At 40.9% G+C, this 22,168-nt stretch overlaps 1 protein-coding gene across 2 annotated transcripts in view; it reads right to left on the bottom strand.

Moving 5' to 3' along the window:
* WASHC5 (WASH complex subunit 5) overlaps positions 1 to 22,168 on the bottom strand; it is a 58,918-nt gene that overhangs the window by 16,919 nt on the left and 19,831 nt on the right. For both annotated transcript variants that reach the window (XM_032873546.1, XM_032873547.1), the window contains exons 10-20: positions 19,616 to 19,743; positions 16,422 to 16,551; positions 14,062 to 14,174; positions 12,464 to 12,630; positions 12,313 to 12,388; positions 11,001 to 11,111; positions 10,082 to 10,222; positions 8,952 to 9,032; positions 3,997 to 4,098; positions 3,083 to 3,262; positions 1,814 to 1,938 (exon numbers count right to left, since the gene is read on the bottom strand). In XM_032873546.1, coding sequence (XP_032729437.1) covers positions 1,814 to 1,938; positions 3,083 to 3,262; positions 3,997 to 4,098; positions 8,952 to 9,032; positions 10,082 to 10,222; positions 11,001 to 11,111; positions 12,313 to 12,388; positions 12,464 to 12,630; positions 14,062 to 14,174; positions 16,422 to 16,551; positions 19,616 to 19,743 — 1,354 coding nt within the window. The remainder of the gene's footprint in view (positions 1 to 1,813; positions 1,939 to 3,082; positions 3,263 to 3,996; positions 4,099 to 8,951; positions 9,033 to 10,081; positions 10,223 to 11,000; positions 11,112 to 12,312; positions 12,389 to 12,463; positions 12,631 to 14,061; positions 14,175 to 16,421; positions 16,552 to 19,615; positions 19,744 to 22,168) is intronic.

The raw sequence follows: 22,168 nt of genomic DNA, 5'->3' as shown, positions 1-22,168 counted from the left end.
ATGGGAAGAAGATGATTATTTCCAGAACTGCATTCTACTTTTAAACTTTGAAGTGTCCTGCTCCTGTCACCCAGTGTTGGCATTCTGAATATGTCACTTGAGAGGCTCCCAGTGTTGATGAATCAGTCAGTAATATGACATGGTAATTGCAATCCCAATGCTTAGTCCTCTCTAGGAGTCTTAACATGGCACTAGATGGAGAGTCTTCTGGAAGGGCTTCAGTGACCCACCCTTGGGTATTAAGAAATCAGGAGTTATAAAACATTTTGGATCATTTACTTCTTTTGGTCCATGAGTCATAGACAAAACTCACTTGTGCTTGAATTTTTAGAAGAAGTTTACATATGGAGTGTCAAGTTGCCAAACTTTTGAGAGACCAAATAAGCTGGAATTTGAAGGTAGTACAGAAGAGCCATGTCATAAAGATATTCAACTTACACAAATCCAACAATGCACTCACTCCTGGACAGAGAGAGAAGGGAAGTCATCTTTCCCTGGGTAATCCCATCAACCACACCACTCACTGAGCATGTGCACAGGGCGAAACACCAGACAGAAAACAGGAGCCTGCTCTTCCCTCAGTTGGGCTTAGTACTGACTGCCTCATCAGAAGCTCAACTGAGAAAAAGGTGGAAAACTAGACATAAAGAGAGAAGTGTGCAAGTCTCTCCCTAAAATATTTTTTTTTCCCTAAAGATTTTATTTATTTATTTGACAGACAGAGACACAATGAAAGAGCGAACAGAAGCAGGGTTAGTGCGAGAGGGAGAAGCAGGCTTCCCACTGAGCAGAGAGTCCAATGTGGGGCTCGATCCCAGGAGCCTGGGATCACGACCTGAGCTGAAGGCAGACGCTTAACGACTGAGCCACCCAGGTGCCCCATCTCCCTAAAAATTTTTTTTTTTTAATTTATTTGACAGAGAGAGATCACAAGTAGAGAGGCAGGCAGAGAGAGAGAGAGAGGGAAGCAGGCTCCCTGCTGAGCAGAGAGCCCGATGTGGGACTCGATCCCAGGACCCTGAGATCATGACCTGAATCGAAGGTGGCGGCTTAACCCACTGAGCCACCCAGGCGCCCTCCCTAAAATATTCTTAATGGCAATTCGATTTTATGAGATTTTCACCCATGTGACTGTATGTGCACTGTGATCTACTGCATGCAAAGCTATGCGGCCTGCCCTTGGATGGCACACTATTTAAGAGTTGGGCCCCTGAGTCAGAGGGCTGGTATGTGTCTGGGGCTACCACTTAGACCTGGACTTTGGATAAGTGATTTGACTTTTCTGTGCCTCAGTTACTTCTCTTTAACATGGGAAGAATAACAACGCCTACCTCAGAGACTGCTGTAATGAGTAAATGAAGGGATGTGTACCACAGGCTGAGAAGCGTGTGCAAGTACATGGGTGTGTGGGTAATCTTCAAAGGTCAGGATCTGGCAAGTGCAAGACTCAGTGACTGGAATGGGACATTGTGCCACAGTTACACAGGAACAGATGAGCACTTTGTAATCAAAAGTTTTCATATATCAGGGAGTCCGTAGGCCCAAGTGAGTAGAACATTAGTTGGAAAGCAAGAGGAGCACAAAACTAAAAGGTGGCTGAACAGACCTGAGATTTATTTTAATCCCTATTTCCATGGACTGGGGTCTCCTCAGGCACACTGCGGAAAACACCCAGTCTCAAAAAATGTGACTCTAATAAGCACATTAGAATGGATCCAAGTGTGGTAAGAACATGGGTGTGATCTGAGGAAAATGTTCAGAGACTTCTATTGTCCACTCTGTTCAAGGCCCAGTGAAATTTAGATATACCTACTTGGGGTCTGTGATCCTCAGGATTTCTCTGCAGAGTCGACCAATAAATGTTACAGACTCATCCACAGGGGTAAACTTTGGTATTGGAATATGTGTAGACTGGTACATACTCTGCCAATCCTGAATCTAGAAACCAAACCAAACCATAAATATTTAGTACAGTTAGCCCTTGAACAACATGAGGGCCAGGGCACTCACCCTCCACACAGCTGAAAATCCACATGCAACTTCTGATTCCCTTAAAACCTAACTACTAAAAAACAACAAAAACCAAAAAAAGACCCCCAAAACAAAACAACAAAAAACTTAGCTACTAATTAATAGCCTGTTTACCAGCAAAGCCTTATCAGTAACAATTAGCACATATTTTGTGTATGTATTATATACTGATTCGTACAATAACTTAAGCTAGAGGAAAATGTTAAGAAAATCATAAGAGAAAATATATTTTACAGTACCACACTATATCTACCAGAAAAAATCTGTGTGTAATTAGACCCGTATGTTCAAACCCATGCTGTTCAAGGTCAACTGCACATCTTTGATAAGGTAACCTACTTATCCTTTTCCCATGTAGTTTTACAAATATAATGTTGCATAAATAGTGACAATAAATGCTCCTTGGTTTTGAAGTGGAAACTTAAAACTGCATTAATAGTTCCAAGAAATGCCACATGTAACATTTATAAAAAAAGAAATATTTGTGACAAGCGAAGTGACTGAGAAATGAGAAGAGAGACAGGGATTTCTGGCTTTCTGTCTTTAAGTTAACATGTATCGATGTAATAATAAAATTCCCAAATATCATAAGGCTGGAAGATACTTAATCTATTAAAATTCCAAATGAATCTTGTGAGTTCCTAATTAAAAACTTATACCTTTTCAACTACTGGCTAAAATCAGACTTCCCTGAAGATACTCTGAAGGTATTTGTGACTATCTAATGCTTACTGATTTTAATAATTATTTAAACTTTCTTCTTGGCATTTCTGAGGCTTGGAGCACGTATTTTATTTTTTAAAATTTATTTATTTAGAGAGCGAGAGAGAACGAGAGTGGAGGGACAAAGGGAGAGGGAATCTGAAGCAGACTCCATGCTGAGCATGGAGCCCAACACAGGGCTTGATTTCACGACCCTGAGACGACAACCTGAGCCAAAAGCAAGAGTTAGACACTTAACTGACTGCACCACACAGGTGCCCCTTGGGGCATGTATTTTAAATGTCAGAGCAACAACTGTAGTTAAGAATTTTCAAATTTAATTAGATACCTTTGTTCTTAAGAAGTTATTACACTCTTGTTCCACATTATAATTTATAATACGAGAAACTTCTTCCTGCCAAATCTTCAGACCATAAATGTTGACATAGTCCTGTATATACTCAAAAGAGCGATGGAATCCATCCATGGTAGCCCCCAACTCTTTCAGCTTGGGCATCAATTCACTTGACTGTGCAAAAGGGGAAACACAACTCTATTACACTGGAGTCAACCGCTAATATCTACATTAGACTTTAAATGATACCCCTACTGGGTGACCACAAAGATAGTGGAAGACAGCTTTGGAAATGCTCATTTCCTGCCTCAACCAGGATGAGTGGTAACTGATGCCAGACATTCAGCAAAGAAGAGGTTTCATTCATTTGGGAAGGAAGCCTCATACAAAAGGATATAAAAAATGAAAGTTGACAGTTTCTCTCACATCATTTGATGAATATATATATATAACCTTAAAATACTTAAAACAGTTTAAATTGAATTTACTGCAGTGAAAAGTAACCTAGATACAAATTTTAGGCCCATTTTTTTTTCCTTCTGAGAAAAATGAGCATATTCTTTAACAGATCAAGGAACGTAAAAAATTACAGGCATTATAGTTCCTAAATGCTGTAGGGTTAATGAATTCTTTTAACTTTAAGAGGGAACTCTGAACTGCAGACATCAGTTCAATTATTCAAATTGGGGATCAACAGGTGAAGGAAAGGACTGGTTTTGTAAAGGATTTTTGTATCACACAACAGATTACAATATGGGATCGAAAAGCACATTGGTCAATTGCGCTGAACATCATGTATTAGGTATCTGTTAGGAGGAAAGGTCTTGTTCATGATAGTTAGAAATAGTGTGCTCATCCATTCCGCAAGCTGGGCAGAGAGAAAGGACATTCATTTGGTCATCTGGTACCTTGGCTCGGGGGTTGAAGATCAATCCCTTATGAAGAGCAAAAGCAACCCGTTTTACCAGCTCCTTCCTTATTCCATCTTCCAGCAACTGTTTTGGATCCACCTGTGTGCAAATCAAAAAGCAAGACATGGCAGTAAGGAAAAGTTTAGTCGTGAAGAAATCCAAAGGAAAGACAGTTTCCAGAATCTGTGAGGGAGCCCTTTCCTACCCCATTTTCTCAATGACTGTGACTTTACTCCTTTCCTGTCCCTTTGATCTTCTGCAGCTTGGACAGAATGATTGACCCTGTAACTTTAAGACTCAGTTGACTGCAGTAAAATTCACAATAATTTTATGACAGGACATCCCAAAGACAGGGGGTCTGAAAAGTTTAAATTGCCTCTCATCTTTTAAATCATTTCATTAAAAGTAAAAAGGGCCTCTCCCCACCCCAACCCCCCGCACCAGAAGGAGGGGTGGAATAAAGGACCTGCCCTTGAATTCAGTGCATGCCTTTCTTCTCCATGTTACCTCAAGGCATCTCCATCCCCATGAGCAAACTCAAGCCTGCAGTCAGACAGGGCTAATAATTCTCTTTTCTTTCAGCATTCTTGGAATGCCATTTGTAATTAGGGAGATAGAGTGGGAAGGCAAATCTGCTATCAAACTCTATAAGCTTATTTTACTGGTTCTTTTTCTGTAATGAGAAAGCATTTGTTATTCCCTAAAAGACAGTCTCCTGTCAAATCCATAAAACATTAAATAGTTTGAACACAATCCTTTGAATTCCCTGAATCTTGTCTCTTGTACTTCAAATTCGTAAAATGAACCATTATTTTACTTTTTTTTTTAAGATTTTACTTATTTATTTGACAGAGAGGAGACACAGCTAGAGAGGGAAGAACCATTATTTTAAAAAGTCATAAAGACAAATGGATGGGTTCCATCTGGGTTTGATTATATTTAAACTTTAAGAATGACAATTGCAATGAAAATTGAGCAAAACACAAAAGCCAGAGAAATATGTTGAGCTACATCATGACTAAGTAATCAGCAAAATCCACACTAGAAAAATAACAGGTCAAAGGCTGTGGGCTCCTCACCAGTTAAAGGAAAGGAGGAGAAACCTGAAGATTCAAAAAGACTGCAAAGATACAACATATGTATGTGTATTTTTTATAAGATTATTTATTTTAGAGAGTGCAAGTGGGGGAGGGACAGAGGGAGTGAATCCTCAAGCAGACTCCCTGCTGAGCGTGGAGTCTGACATGGGGCTCAATCCCACCACCTATGATTAGGACCTGAGCTGAAATCAGAGTCAGATGCTTAACTGACTAAGCCACCCAGGTGCCCCTAACATATCTTCTTAAAATGCAGTGTCCAGAGATTTACTTTTGGACAATAAAACTCTAAATGGAGAGACCGAGATTAGGTCAGGGCACGTGAGGAGGATTCTGGGGTAGGAGCTAGGAAATGATATTCCTTGACTTGGGTGGTGGTGGTAATAATCTATGAACCTACAGAAGTGGTTCTACAGCTCTCAGTGTATCTGTGCCCTATTTTACAATAACAGATTATAACTAGATATAGTCAGTGAGGGAAAAAAAATCAAAGAAGTAAAATGAAGTTTCCAAAGAAATATTCCTCGTAAGAATAGATTTGGTGAGAAAGAGTTAAAATGTTTTCATGAATTTAAAGATCTTAAAAGACCCTTCCAAGTCTTCCTAAGACTTTCACCGTCTATGGCATATTCACTGCCTAGAGAAAGCCCCCTTCCCATGGCCCTTTCCTTCACATTTCTATTGCTTCCTCTGAAGTTAACAACAGTTAATTAAGTTTTCATGTGGATCTTCCAGACCTTTCTCTACTAATTTCTCTACATATTGTCCTTAATACATATTTTAAAAATCTAAATGGGAGGAGCGCCTGGGTGGCTCAGTGGGTTGAGCCTCTGCCTTCGGCTCGGGTCATGATCCCAGGGTCCTGGGATCGAGCCCCACATCGGGCTCTCTGCTCGGCAGGGAACCTGCTTCCCCATCTCTCTCTCTGCTGCCTCTCTGCCTACTTGTGATCTGTCAAATAAATAAATAAAGATCTAAAAAAAAAAAAATCTAAACGGGACCATAACACGTACACACACACACACACACACACACTCTGTTCTGTAACTTGCTTCTCCCACTTCAAGTTTTAGAGTTTTAGAAATCTCTCGAGTGCAAATGCTTTTTAAATGGCAGCAGAACAATTTATACTGGAAATGCACCATGATATATTCAGCCATTCTCTAGTGATAAATGTCTAGATGATTTCTGTTCTTTTTAAATTTTTACTTCTTTTTAATTTTTATTTATTATTTTTAAAGATCTTACTTATTAGAGAGAGAGAGAGAGAACATGAGCCGGGATAGGGGCAGAGGGAGCAGGAGTCTCCCTGTTGAACAGAGAGCCTGGCTTGGGGCTTGATCCCAGGATCCCGAGATTATGATCTGAGCCGAAGGCAGATACCACCCCCGCTTTTTAAAAATTCTTTTTTAAGTAGGCTCCATGCCCAGCACGGAGTTCAAGGCAGGGCTTGAACTCACCATCCTGAGATCAAGACCTGGGCTGAGATCAAGAGTCGGATGCCTAACCGATTGAACCACCCAGGCACCCCTCTATTCTTTTTAAAATAATTTTTTTGGCCACCTCTAACAATGCACATTTATACATACATCTCTGTGTATATCTTACTTGTTTTAAGTCCTATGGATTAAAGTCAACTTGTACTTTTTTTTTTTTTAAGTAGGCTCCATGTCCAATGAGGGGCTTGAACTCACAACCCTTAGTTCAAGAGCTGCATGCTTATACCCTTTACAAGTGTCTGAAACAGATGCTTAATGTTTGAGGGTTAAAGACTAGTGGGGGGGGCACAGGATCTGTTACAGAAAGCTCTGAGTGGTTAGACTGGCAGAGACAGTCTGCTGGGTTGCGTGTGGTCAAGATGATATTCCCTCTGTTCTCGTCTGAAAGACTGTGGCAAAAGATCTGCAATTTTCTTAAGGAGGTTTTCCTTTGATAATTTTGCTAATTATTAGGTTTTATTACATCCTTCCCATACTGGTCATTTTGCACGTAAGACACTTAATCTGGTCCGAGGACTTCTTACCTAACCTTATGGATTAGTAATTCACTTGATACGCAGAGAGTACGCATGCGGGTTATCCGCATGTGATAACCTGCAATGTACTCTCCGCATATCAACTGAATTAAAATGGCATCAGGCCTAAAGCATGTTCAGTGGATTCTATTAATATTCAAGTGGCACAATGGCGGGGGGTGCGGCTCAGTCGGTTAAGTGTCTGCCTTTGGCTCAGGCCATGATCCCGGGTTCCTGAGATCAAGCTCTTCATCAGGCTCCTTGCTCAGTGGGGAGACTGCTTCTCCCTTTTCCTGTTCCCTATGCATGCCCTCTCTCGCTGCCTCTCTCCCTCAAATAAAGAAATAAAATCTTAAAAAAAAAATCACTATGCTTTAAAAAAAAAATTCTAGGGGCACAATAGTATTTCAACATACTTCAGAAACCCACACACTAAAGTTCCATTTTTATTTAGGTTCATTTCCTATGTTTTCTTGGATTTTAGTAACACAAGTGTTGATCTGTCAATTCAGTAAATTTCTTTTTTAAATCAGTAACATGTAGCGTCTACTGATACCAGATAAATGAAAAAGAAGCACCGTGAACCCTGTGCATGGGCACATCACTACTCATCATAGGATTACAAATGAGAACAGCATTGAGATAACACTTTATACTCCTTGGGAGAGCAAGACTTAGAATGTGGACACCAACAGCTATTGGGCAAATTTTTGTGGGCAGACATTTCATGAAACAGCCCTTTCAGAAGGTAATCTGGTGGTATTGAGAGAAATTAAGTATAAACACACCTTAAAGCTCAGTGACCCTGGGGCACCTGGGTGGCTCAGTGGGTTAAAGCTTCTGCCTTCGGCTCAGGTCATGATCTCAGGGTCCTGGGATCGAGCCCCGCATTGGGCTCTCTGCTCAGCAGGGAGCCTGCTTCCCCCTCTTTCTCTGCCTGTCTCTCTGCCTACTTGTGATCTCTCTCTGTCAAGTAAATAAATAAAATCTTTAAAAAAAAAAATGCTCAGTGACCCACTCCTGGGGATGTAGATTTTGGAGAAATTCTTGCATGGTGTATAGTAGAGACATGTTCAGATCATGGGAGTGTTGGGGTGAAAACAGACCATATGGGTATCTGTGTCTCGGGGAATGGTTAAGTGGAATGTAAAATTCTATGCAGCAGTAAGAAGTAACCAACTGCCCAACTCATAGCGACATAAGTAAATTCCAAAAGCAATAACCAGTGAGAAGAGTTGGAAAGGGAATGGGCCTTAGGGCACAACAGGATGTAGAGAAATCAAACACATACACACAAAAAGTAACACCTCATGCTTAAAATGCAGATACTCGCCTCCTCGGGGACAGAAATCAAACACACAGAGTGGGTGCTACTGGGGATGGGAATGACCGTGGGCATTCAGATGAAAAAGAAAAGATGAAGAGAGGAGCTTGCATGCATGTGTGATGACAATGGCCAGACAATGACAATGGGGTAGGATTAAATCAGCTCTCTGCACCTGAGATGCAGTATAAAAACACTAAAAGGAAAGAAGGGTGGGAGAGAGTGAGCCAGTTGTTCGGTCAAGGGAATCGAACCATTTTGTTTTGTTAATTACAAAAACTCAATAAAATGGATTTTTCTTAGATTTAAGTAATTCCTAGGTATGGATGAAAAATCAGGATTATAATGCTCTCTCTTCCTCCATCAGTAAATGAATAACATGGAGATCAAGAGCTGAATGTGAAACAGCAAGGGACACAAGAGGACCATGTCATTCCCTGTTCCCCATGGGAGAACCACCACAGTAATCCAAAGAAAGAGTCTGTGAGGTCATGTGGACCAGCATGAAAGCTATTACCTTGATGATGCCAACCAAAGTTGTCTTCATCATTAAGATGCCTTCAGTAAAAATGGAAATAGCATGAGTGAGCTTGGCAACCTTTAACAAAGAAAAAGAAGTTAATGAAGTACTACAGATGAAAGATCCATAATTTCTACAGGAAGTGAAATTAACTGGCTGATAGTCCAGGAATGAACCAAGACCGCAGGAATGATGTGCCCTGGTCAGAAATGAGGTGCCATGATGGAACTGAGAGACCACTGTTAGCCATGCTGAGAACGGGGTCAGCAGACATGAGTTTGTTCTTTAAATGCTGACCAATCACCTCCCCTTCTTTAGGCTTCAGTTTCCTATGCATGAAAGGAAGGTTTCCATGAGATGGACGGTCCTTTCCACATAGAAAAAGCTCATCAAGACCCTAACAAGGTAATCTCCCCTTTCCTGCCTTCTACTTTTTCCCCCCAAGTAACACAAGGGGACATTGATAAGGTAGACCAATGCTATATTTTTGAGTGTGAACAAATACATAAATTCAAAGCTTGACTATCCAAATTCCTGATGTAGTTTTTGGAGTTGTGTCAGAGAAGATATAAAACTGACACTGGGATGTAATGTGATGGCAGCGAATTTCTATTGTCAGTTTCCCCCTGATTTCACTCTCACATCTCCTGAGTTCAGGGGGAAGGAAAAGCAGAGGTATTTGGGAAGAACAACCCAAACAACCCTGAGGCTGCTTGACTACAGAGTGGGCTTAAAAGTCTGGCTGGAGGAATTGGTTAATGGAACCCAGATAACTTTGAGCCATTGATCTGATGTACAAAGCGGGAACCCGAATGTGAAAAGTCTTGGCAAACTACACCCCAGAAAGAAGGGCTGATTCGCCAGGACTGTTCGGGAGAAAAGTGACCAGTTGAGCTCCACTTCTTCTGAGGACACTTAGGCTGGCGGGGCTTTAAATAACTCTGGGACCAGGTAACGGATACAGGTATGGCTGCACTAACTTGGCACAAGTAGTTATCACTGAGAGTAGGAAAAAAGAATCAGAATTGGTCTGGTGGTCCTAGGGATATGGCAGGTAACATGGACCTGGGACAGGTCATGGTTTGGGTTTTAAATATCAAAAGGCAGAAGTCAGAGGGACACGCCACCTCGTATCGTGGGCCAAGCTGAGCATAGTCCCTCAGCTTGTCTTTGTCCAGGCGGGTCGGCACTTCAATGATATCGTGGGTCTGAAGCTTTATGATCTTTAGGAGAGAAGTAAACATGCTTTCTGGAATGATCTGCAAAACCTTTAGCGAAAGAGGAAAGGAAAAACAGTTGACATCTTTTATTTTGCAGCCGATAAATGCTAGGACGGCAGGAAGACAGTACCAGTGTGTACAAGGAGCCACTTGTCTACAGGAAGAGATGGTAAGGGACTTAAGAGCTATTTTAACATCTGCTCTCAGGTACACGGCTACGTTCCTTCAAGTATCAACTGCTCACAGGATATAAAGCTAGTCCTCATATACATGGAGCAAAAAGATGTATCTTTTCCACATTACAAACTCTTCAAAGACTGAGGATCAGAGGTGTTAGTAACATGGCTATAGAGCACTCAGTTAGTATGTGACACAGGTAAATTCTGAACCCGGGTCTGTTGGGCTCCACACTGTACCTTAAGTTATTGAAACAAGGACCAAAATTCATCTGAAACCTTTAAGTTCTAAGTGTAGGATATGCTTGATCTAGACTGGGCTCTCTTCCCAGCTAGCTCTGTGACTTCGTAGAAACCAATATAACCTCTATTTCAGTTTCTATACCTACAAAATGGGGATTAACACTACCAGCATTTAAAACAAAAAAACAAAACAGGTATAAAAATTCTTTGGAAGTAAAACACACATCCATATCCATAGTACCAGTAAGAATCGGTTTATGTTCAGATATTGCAAATTTCTACAGTCAAGTTAAGAATACAGGAAGGAAACATGGGTATACTTTTTCTAGGGCCCCAAGAGTCCTTTTTGTCTTTAAATAGCAGCTAGTTTTCCAATAAAATAAGTATCACTTTGATGCATTTCTTACCTTTCTCACATAGGACACCAATTCACCAGAGTAATATTGAGAAACACTGAGAAGATCAGGACTATTTGCTTGATTAATTCGAAGAAGGGGAAGATCAAGGGCAGAGGCAAGCTGAAAGAAAAGTAGGTATATCTGTTTCTCTATCTCAAAAAGTCCTAGAAATCTCTCTTTCCACAAAGAGTAACATATAACAAAGCTCTTGGGTCCTACCCAGGAGAAAGTAACAACCACTGAACTTCATCAAAGTCATTAATGACCATATTAATTTGTCATTAATAAAAATGAGTTATTAATTACATTAATTAATAATTTAATAAAATTAATGACAATGATACAGTTTTTTAAACACAACAGTCATCGGCTTTGGCAGTGGTTCTCAAACTGTGGTCCCGGACCAGCAGCATCAGCATCAGCGTCAGCTGGGGACTTGTTACAGATGCTGTTCCTTGAGCCCCACCCTAGATTTACTTAATTAGAAACTTTGGGGGCGAAGCCCAGCCATCTGTGTTGTGATAGGCCTTCCAGGTGATTCTGTTGCCCCTCAAGTTTGAGAGCTACTGTGCTACAGAAGTCAGCTACTCTTGGGTGGAAATCACTGTGATAGATGGATCACTGTACTGAATCCAATCGAAGATGTCACAGCATGTATGCTGTGCCATTATTTTATGTACCACTCAGAAAGAAAGAAAACGCTGACAATTGAACTCTGATGTGCTGTCAATTATAAAACCATCCCCATTTACAGAGATGTCTAAATAGGAAAGTGCACCTAAGAACTGGTGTATAAGGTGACTCTGTCAGAAGACACTGAGTCAATTATTTGCTCATTTATCTCGATCTGAAGTCACCTCGAGAGCAAGGGCCCTCCTTGTGTTGTTCACCACTATTCCCTCATCTTTAGAGGAAACCCTGGTTTGTAGCAGATGCTCAACAAGAATTTTTTAAATGAGTAAGGAAAAGGACTTAATTCACATCTAGAGAAAAAAGGACCTTGGTAGAACTTTAAAAATGTATTTTTTTAGTACCACATTTTTAGTACCTTGGTAGAACTTTAAAAATGTATTTTTTTAACTTAAAAACTATTTTCTGTAAGACATCCAACTTATGTTAACTGAAACTTCAAATATGCATGGCATCTTTTGAAACTGTGCTCTTGTGGGAAAACTGCTAACAATTTTCAGTCTTTAAAGAGACTTAAATTACCTAACTCTCTCAAAGAACGAAATCTTGGACTGAATTCATGCATGAGGTAGTCACGAAGACCAGTTCCTCCCTAGTGACTGAGAATGTGATCTAACTATTCTTTGCTTACCTTTAGGAATGTAGCTCTGAGTTTAGTAACCATAGATGGGTTTACCCTTATGCTCTCTTGCATGATGGATGTGAATCTGTAAGAGAGGTCAATGGTAAGGAGAATCCATGGTAGCCTTCATCAAGGGGAAACGTTAGGCTGGTCACATTACCTGTCAATTAATTGCCAAGCAAAAGAAAGGTCCCCAACGATCTGCATTGTGATCAGGACCTCCTCTTTAATGTTAATGGTTCGGATCATTTGGTGAAGAAACTTGCGAGTATCAGCAAGAAACTGACAGACTTGCAGATTTGATTCCAACTGGTGAAATTCTTGAACCTTTGTCACATAAATACATTTAATTAGAAAATTCCAAGTGGCTTTGGTGGTGTTCATTTTTCCCTGAAAACACTTCAAGAAAGGCATGCTACTCACTAAGAATTTCTTGGCAAAATTTCTATTTCAAATGGTAATTTTAGAAATGTATAAGCTAAGTCATAATGTAATGTACAGGTTTCTAGAATTAAAAAATGTTCTACTCTTTTTACTGTGTATGTATATGACATAATGAGTGGATACTTCCATCTTTCATCTTAGTCTCAATAAACATATTAGAAAATCCTCTTAATTCTGAAGATTTGCAGGTTTGCTAAAAAACAGAGTAAAAGTCACATCACAACCAGGGTGTTGGCATTTGGACATTATTAAGTTCCTTTTGTTGGATTCCTTAAAATAAAATAATGACTCCCCAACATCCTGAAGTTGTATATAATTCAAGGTGCCTGGGCCATTGCTGACATAAATAACACAAATGATAAAAAGCCTCTGACATTTACCAAGTTGTTTATAGTTGTACTACAAAGTAAAAGATCCACGAAACAAGCAAAATAGGAACATTACAAGTGGGGAATTGTCGGCTAGGGAAACTGATGCACTAACAATGGAGAACTGTTTTGTGTTGCCATTAACAATGACTAACAAACCTCTCAAAAAAAAAAAAAAATGAAGCCTGTAAGAAAGTATGCCAAATAAAGTATTACTTTTGTCTCTAATGATATATACTTTACCTAAAGTATATATCTAAAGATCTATACTTATGTCTCTGAAGATATATACTATCTCTAAAGATATATACTTATCAGTTGAACAGGGTTCCAAGTAAGTATGGATGATGTTTTAATAGCTGATGGTTACTGTTCTCATCCTTTTGTTTATTTTTCATTTTAAACCTAGTTAAGCATACAATTAAAATTTCAGGAGTGGGAAAATATAATAATTCTTTTTTGAATTTGAGTAGATGATATTTGAGTAGATGAAAAACTATTTCTTTTTTTCTAGAAAAGAAAACATCACTTATAAGCATATGATCATTATACAACTATGGTTATTGGTTGTGTACTCCTCTGTAGTCCCCCACCCCAAACTCTTCCCCAATCTAGAAATGGTGTCTACAGTGTGGTCTTGTTTTAGTTCTTGCTGTCTTACCACAATTTCCTCGGTTTCTATATTGTTTTCATAATTATTTTTCCAAGACTATATGTTTCTGCAAGTGGAAATGTCATCACTTTTGTCGGCATTCTCTTCATGCGGATCACTTCCTTATTCTCCCAATTTTAGGACACTGGATATAATATTACAATGAGCAGAGTATGCCTTTTGTGTCTTCTGATGAAATATTCTCTCAGATGTATTTCCAGCACCAGATTGCTGGGTGGGTTGCAAACTATGATTCATGATCCAAGCGCCCCCCTTTAAGAAGGGTTTTCTTACCTCCTCCAAAGCTTGTATGAGCTGCACCGTTTTCCTGCCTGCAGCAGTGGAATCATCATGATTTAAAGACATGATCTGTTTTGAGATCTCTCTGAACCAAGCTTGCAGGTTTTCTACAAACACAGAAACAAGGAGAGACTGCTGAGACCCCAGGATTCCTGTACCTGTGGCTTTGAATCTACTCAGGAACCCCTTACAGATCTAGGTCTTGTTCACAGAGCTCTCGCTGGGTACCTGACATCGCCCTCAGGGATTCTCCACACAAGAACCACCAGAGTGCCTTGGGCATGTGACCTGGGAGAAGGGAGAGAACTTTCTATGTCAGTGGCTCAGTGAACGCAAGTGTGCAAATGGGCACAGGAGTGGGGAGGAGTCAGGAAGGAAGTGAAAGCTGGGACAGAGTTCCTGGGGAGGGTGTTCTGGAGAAGTGAGGATGGGTAGAGAGAGAGGCTCAGGGACATTTTGTCCCTAGGTGAGGGGACAGACATGGACAGTAGCTTCGGGACAAAAATGACGACGGCCCGTCTTGGGGGACAATGAGGGGCAACGTGTCAGGAATGGGAGGGATGAGCTGAGGAGCTGAGGGGGTGCTGTTCGCTCTCACAAACCAATTTCACACAGCAGAGAAAGGAAAGGGCACCAACATGCTCTGGGGACCCTCAGTGTGGCAGGGAAAGCTCGAAGCTTGTCTCATTGACTCTTCACAACAATTTATGCAGGGAGGAATTAGAAGGCATTTCTCAGATCAGGCAGCTGATGCCCAGAGATGTTCAGATCCCAGGCAGGATCACACTGCCACTAAATGCCAGAGCCACGCTTTTCTCAATGGTCTGGTCTGATTCAAAGGCTTTGTTCTTTTTAACTCACCAAGTTTGTTCCCTTAAGTTTTTGTTGTTGTTGTTTTATTAATGGGATGATTTCACTTTAATAAAAGCACTTAAGGGCTTCTAAGTTATTTCAAGAATTTGTATGAGGCATGCTAGTTGTAATTTTAATTTTTTTTTTTTTTTTTTGTAAGGCTGAGGGATAGCGCTGGGCTAGCAGAAAGAGCACAGGGTTCAGGGTCTGAGATGCCAAGCTCGATCCAGGTTCTAAACCTTTGCTACCTTCAGCAAGTGACTACCTTTACAGCTTCAATTTCTTTACACGTAAGACAAGAATACAGATGTTTATTTCACCGTCTCATAAGGATCAAATGAGAAATATTTGCGGAAGTATTTCCTAAACTGAAAAATGCTATGTAGCCAGATAAAGCAGACGATTCTTTATCTTTGAAAGACCTTTGAAAGGATGTTGGGAGTTATAAGAACCTAAAAGCAATTCGAACAAAAATGAACATGCCTGATTCTCAAAAACTAATCTGGTTAGATTGCTATAGGTATTTCCTTGTTTTCTAGACACAATCTAGTGACCTGCAAAACATGTTGCCAATTTATATCACATGAATAAAAACACAGCCAACTTTTCCCACTAGGAAAATTTTAGGCCTACCATTCAGCATCAAATAAATCAACAAAAGCCAAATATAGTAATCCCAAGATCATACTGATTAAAAATAATAGTTTTTTTAAACAAAAAGCTATACCATTAAGCTTTTTTCAAACAAAAAAGCTATACTATTCTACTATGTAATTAACTTTATCAGAAATGAATTTCAGAGTTAAGGCATTAAAAAGTTTATCATCTTAAAATTCATAATGGTAGTTTGGGGGCATTTTGAAAGGTTTCTCTCTATATAAAAATTTAAGTGAGACCATAACTTTCCTATAGATAAAATTTCCTAAAAGAAGGGGAATTAATATCATTAATAGCATTAAAGTAATGATTAATATCATTAAGAGTAGTGTTTCAGAAAGTCTGCAGGTCCCCTCTTCTGCCACTAGATGGCAGGCACACTGTGGGGGGGGGGGTAATGGGGGAGCAGCAAACATGATTAGAAGCTGAGAATCTTGCATACCATCTATGTTAGTAGTTAGTAATATTCTTGAGGGAAGTATCCTGAGAAGATCAGGACAGTTAGGTCCTTCTGTCCCTCCCCACAAATGCATATAAGTTAACACACCAGGGGTGCATATTCTGGTGAGGGTCGGGAATGAATTATGACCCTATAGACTAGGTATAGTATAACAACTCTTCTAACCCAATCACATACTTCCAAAATAAGAAACCTCAAGTCCAGAGAGGCTACAAAGGTTGCCTAAAGGAGCACAAAGCTAGAGGGAGCTAAAACTAAGCTTTAGATCTTCATTAGCAAACCCCTAGCATACGATGATGACAACGTAAGGACTTTTTACTATGCTGCTTTCCAGTAATTTTTGTGTACACTTCAAGCACACCAATAGTTCCTCTTCAGCAATTACCATTTTTCTCCACTCGGGTTAGGGGTTTCACTCCTGAAAAGACATCAGCAAGCTCCATCATCCGCTCTGAACCCTCCTTCTTGTAATGCTCCCATTTGGCTTGCTTTTCTGAAAGCATTTGCTTGAACATCTGTTGAAAGAGACAGAAAAGAAATTACTTACAAGGAAGTCTAGATTAGGCAGTTTACCAAGAAAGCCTGAGTGAAACCCAATTTATTATAAAAATATATGCCTAAAAGTAACATTACCCTGATGTCATCTCTAAACTGTCCTCCTTTGTACAAATCGAGGGGCAAAGCTAGACCACTGCTAAGACAGTCGTTCTCAGAGCAAATGAACAGAGTGTCACCTGGATGGCTTTAAACTTCTCAGATGCCCACACCCCACCCTTGAAGATTCTGGTTCAGAGGGTCTTGGGTCGACCCAGGAAACAGCATTTTTAAAAGACATGAAACTTGGTGACCACTGCTCTAAGGTCCTTTCTAAGTAACAATTTCTGGGGTCATATTTTAAGGTCAGGGAAGGCTGAGCATTATCTTGTCTGATTAGTGGAGCACGAGCTAAATTACCAACACAAGTTCTTTCTTTGTGATCATACAGTAAGTCTATTTATGAACTCATGTCTTTATAAAAATTAAAATCCTATAAAGGGTTGGGTAGAGGAGGAAACAGTGTATCTCAAGGTTTTTTTTTTTTTTTTCCCATTGAAATAAACTTTAGAAACCTATTTAAGGTATGTCACAAATGTACTGGGGTTTATTTATTGAGCTTGGGTCCTAAGGGGTAAATATGAGAGTATACTGATTTTTCTCTTAAATTCTTCATTCCTGGGGCACCTGGGTGGCTCAGTGGGTTAAGCCTCTGCCTTCAGCTCGGGTCATGATCCCGGGGTCCTGGGATCCAGCCCTGCATCAGGCTCTCTGCTGGGCGGGGAGCCTGCTTCCCCCTTTCCACTCTGCCTGCTTCTCTGCCTACTTGTGATCTCTCTCTCTCTGTCAAATAAATAAATAAAATCTTAAAAAAAAAAAAAAAGAAATTCTTCATTCCTCAGCATCAAAATGAATTTTTAAAAGATGAAGACTTCATTGCAGATGAAAGGATCAAGACTGGTGGAATTCTGTGGGCCAGAGGAAAAGGAGTCTCAGTGATCAGGCAGGATGATTCAGCAATGAAAAGTAATAGGATGAGGAACTGTCAGAATTATTTCTAGCTTCTGCCCTATCTTTTCGAATGCCTGGGATCAATCAATGCCAGGTGACAAAGCGGCAGTGACTAAAAATAACACTGAGGCCTTCATCACAGACCGCATGGCTTGAAGCCCTTCAAACACTCATTCACAGGTTGAACTCACAGGTTTCATCTTGCAAGATAGAACTTGGGATAGGGGATGGCCCTTCAGTTAGGAGATGTGCCTTTATATAAAAATTACAAGAAACACTGGTCCAATTAGTGAGTTTATAGGAGAATCAGAAGGTGATTCTAGAAAATGGGTTGAGGTGGGAGGTAGGTTAACAAACGAGCTGAAATATATTATCTCTCATTTGCTTGATTTGCATTGGGTAGTTGGTTTCTTTTTTTCTACCAGATCTTTTTCTTTTGAAGATCTTTCACAATGAGTTGGTTGTCTTTTCCCTCTACCAGAACAGACAGAAGGAAGCTGCCTGTTCTATTCCAACAGATTCCAGAAAAAGATCAATGATTAGAAATGCAGGCTTGGCCAGGCAGATGACCCAGACCTGTCCTGATTTTCATGCAACAAGACTGAGCTACAGAATTCTTGGGGAACTGGTGCTCGGTTCGGGTTCCTAACTGGACTGAGTGCACTGATTCCTCAGGGGCCACTCTCACTTGCCTCTGCAGTTTGCTTTGACCAACAAGTAAGATGCCTGGTTTCTGCTCTTGGGTCTTTCTTGGTTTCTTATCTTGGCTTAATCTGTCTCTCTTTCCCCACTGTACTGAGGGCTCCTTGATGAAAGGGACATGCCTTGTTCATTTTTGAATTCCTAGCACCTAGCTGGGAACAGAGCAGGTATTCAATAATGATTTGCTATTCAGAGGGAAAACATTAACGTTCTTAAAGAGATCAAAAAGGGGTAGCGTTTCTCTGATCTTAAACACGATACCCAGACAAGTCACTGCAAACTGAAAACACCACGTACACGCATTAGCATGATGTTAATAATACTAAATGGGGAACACAGTGTCCTTGCGTATCTAGAAGATAAACATCTAGCATACCACTAACCATACTGAGGCAAGACAAAGATCAGTTCCAAATGGACATTAACATCCACGGCTAGTTCCGGGCCCACCTGATCCAAACCCCCAAAGTTACTGGTTCCAGAACTTAGGCATTCCTAAGGCATTAAGAACTTAGGTATTCCTAAAAGTGGCATCTGCCACTTTTATTATGCCCACAGAGGCTTGTTATTTTAGCCCTAAGACTGACTAACCTCAGAATCTCCTTCAGGAAAACTGAAATCCTTAAAATCCTTAAGTTGACCTTGCTGAATTGCAAATCCTCCATCCTACTTAAAGGCCCTTTCTAGCAGGTTCTCGTGGCTCTTCCGATGACGACTGAAATCCTGCCAGGCCTGGGCTGGCTCATGCCCACCTTTCAACCTCATCTCATACCACTTTCTCTCATTCTCTCCCCTCTAGCCAACTGGTCTTTCTGATCCTTGAACTGGTCATGCTGTTTCCTACCCAAGAGGACCTGAGTGTATTCTGCCCCCCTCTGGCCTGGTCTCCAGAATGCTCCCAACCTTTGTCTTAGCTAACTCTGACAGGTTCCTTTGTTGGGTCCCTTCAGAAACTCTCGCTTCTCAGGGAAGTTGGGGATAGCATCTTTGATTTTAGGTCCTCTGAGAACTATGTTCCTTTCCTTTAGAACACATTTCTCAGTTCGCATTTACATTTTTATTAGTGCAATTCTCAGATTACTTGTTCGTATTCCTCATTAGACGGCCACCTCCAAGTCTTGTACAATTTCCCCCATCCCTGTCTCCCCAACGGCAGTAGGCACTAAATGCCTGTTATATGTTCAATCCTGTCCTTTTAGTGTAAGAACTATCGCAGACAGCTAGAATCTTAGCCTGAGCCAGAGACGCAGTTACAGAATCCTAATCCTTTTAAAAATAGTTTTAAGCATAAAAACACTAAGATGTTGATGATTATTTATTCAAGGCTTTTACCTCTTTGAGTATAAACTCAAACTGTGCAGTGTCCAACAGCAACTGAAAGAGGATCTTGGGATTGTACCTAGAGTCCGTTAGAATCTGGTCCTTGATTTGACGAAGGCGTTTGTTGTTTGGGTCACAGGCTAGAAACGGGAAGAAAAGAGTTTCTAATTTATTAAATGTGTAGAAAACATGAACCATAAGGGGGAATTCTTAGAAACTTTCCTTCACTTTCATTCATTTTAAGCATCTGAAAATAAGCAAAACATACACCATGTACAACATACACATGGAAAAATATAGTTTATCTATGCCACGAATAAGGAGAACTGAACTTTTAAAATATGACAGTTGGATCTGGCAAAGAATGTCATTCATGATACATTATAGAAGGAGAACAAGCGGCAGAAAAATGTTCCAGATTTTGCAGGCATTCTCGGATTGATTCATTACTGACTGTCCAATACAGACAGGCAGAGCCTTCAGACACCATCTGTCAGTGGGCAGCCTCCTGATGTCCTGTTTGCAGCTGCTTTTGCTTTAGGCATTGCTCTCTGGCATTCAGGGAGGACGCTCTCAGTTTTTTGAGACTGCTCTCCTCAGGCCTGTTTGCAAGGTTGGCACATCTGGGAACTCAGATTTCGGGAGATGCTACCACTCAAGTACTAGTAAGAGTGGGCCGCTATGCCTAAACTGTTTGTACAGTGTGTTTTATGATGGCCACCTGCTTTCCCTCTAGGAGTCTGGAATTTTGATACATGCCAGGCAGAGGCTGCCTGTGATCAGCCCCAAATAAAAATCCTGGACATGGAGTTTCCAAAGAACTTCCCTGATTGGCAACCCTTTACACATGCTGTTGCAATGCATTGCTGGGGACAGGGGTTCAGTTAAACACATCCTGTGTGACTCCACCGGGAAAGGACCTCCGGAAGCTTGTGCCTGGTTCCCTCCGCACTTCACCCCATGCGCCTTTTCCCTTTTCTGATTTTGCCTTCTATCCTTTCGCTGCAATAAATCACAGCCACAAGTGCTAATACATGCTGTGTCTTCTAGGAAGTGATCGTAGCTAGGGTGGGCTTGGGGGTCCCTGACACCACTGGGAAGCAGAGTTACCCACACAAAGATATGGCACCTCCAAACAGGAAGAACCAGACCTGGGAGCGTTCTGTTCCTTGTAAAGACCCAAGGGCATGGCAGGCACTCGAAGCCTCCTGAACTATCTACCACCAAGGCCCAGAGAGATTCTGGCAACTAGGCCAAGGTGACAAAATTAGGCAGGGATGGACCCAGGGGCAAAATATCTAATATCCTGATTCCCTGCTCAGCCTCTCAACTCCTAACCAAAACTATTTCAAATAAAATAAGCAATTTGTTAAAGAAAGGTATATAGAATTTTTAAAAAATACGGGTATTTGCTGAAATTAGTTTGTGGGGCCAATTATTTATTTAGGAAAAAATAAGAAAATATGGTATGGCACAAACAGTTACAAGTCAAGGCTAAATGGACTATAAATAGTCAAAATAAAAAATTTAAGGCAATGAAGATTGTCAGAAAATTCACATTTGATAACGTTCAAAGTCCCTGGTTGTCGCTCTGGTGTCACATGGCTTTCTTATTTTCTTAGCCCCTCAGTGGTATCCCAGGATGTCTAATGCATACAGAAGGACTGTGTGGTATATGTCAGGGGTATTTTCTGGTGTTTCCGTTCTGGTGAAGCCTGCAGATGGCCATTTTTTATACTGATTTCTAAGCCAATCCATCAGGAGGAGACCCATGACAACCTGGAGAAGGGCTCAGTTTTCATGGGAAACCTCAGAGTAGGATTATTATGCATTCGTCACAACTATCTAGGAAGAGCTATATTGGAACGAGTGACGTTGACAGCACAGAGACAACTTTTTCGGCTTCATATCTGTCTAACAAATCAAAGGGACCAAACTGACAAAGAGTTCCATTTGTTTTGTATTAATTCTGATTTAATAAGAAACCTTCTGAGACTAATTTGCTTTCATTTTCGGATAGGGAACATCGCCCTGCATTAATAATTAATTCCTTGGTAGAAATCAGGGATGGTTCCAGCATTCTCAGAGGCTGATCCCATCTCTGACATCTGACCTGCAAGAATGCAGACTCAAGAGAATTGAGGCAACAGATCTTAGAAGCATGGTACCCTCAGAGTCAGACTTCAGGAGCCGGGCAGCCCTGCCTGGGGAGGTTGGCTCTGAGCGTGTTTCTTCAGAAGCTTCAAGACACTGGGGAGGCATCCAAAGCCTGGGCGAGATGTCTCCAGCGGATCAACAGGAGGGAATATAAAGAATACATATTCCTTCCTGCACATGACAACCGGAACCACCATAAAAGCTAAAGAAGCAGTTACTTGGGGCACCTGGGTGGCTCAGTGGGTTAAGCTGCTGCCTTCGGCTCAGGTCATGATCTCAGGGTCCTGGGATCGAGCCCCGCATGGGGCTCTCTGCTCAGCAGGGAGTCTGCTTCCTCCTCTCTCTCTGCCTGCCTCTCTGCCTACTTGTAATCTCTGTCTGTCAAATAAATAAATAAAATTTAAAAAA

This window comes from Lontra canadensis, unplaced genomic scaffold, assembly GCF_010015895.1.
Source record: "Lontra canadensis isolate GAN:19392208 unplaced genomic scaffold, GSC_riverotter_1.0 scaffold49, whole genome shotgun sequence".
In the NCBI taxonomy this organism is placed as follows: Eukaryota; Metazoa; Chordata; class Mammalia; order Carnivora; family Mustelidae; genus Lontra; species Lontra canadensis.
This window is presented reverse-complemented; position numbering and strand designations above follow the sequence as displayed.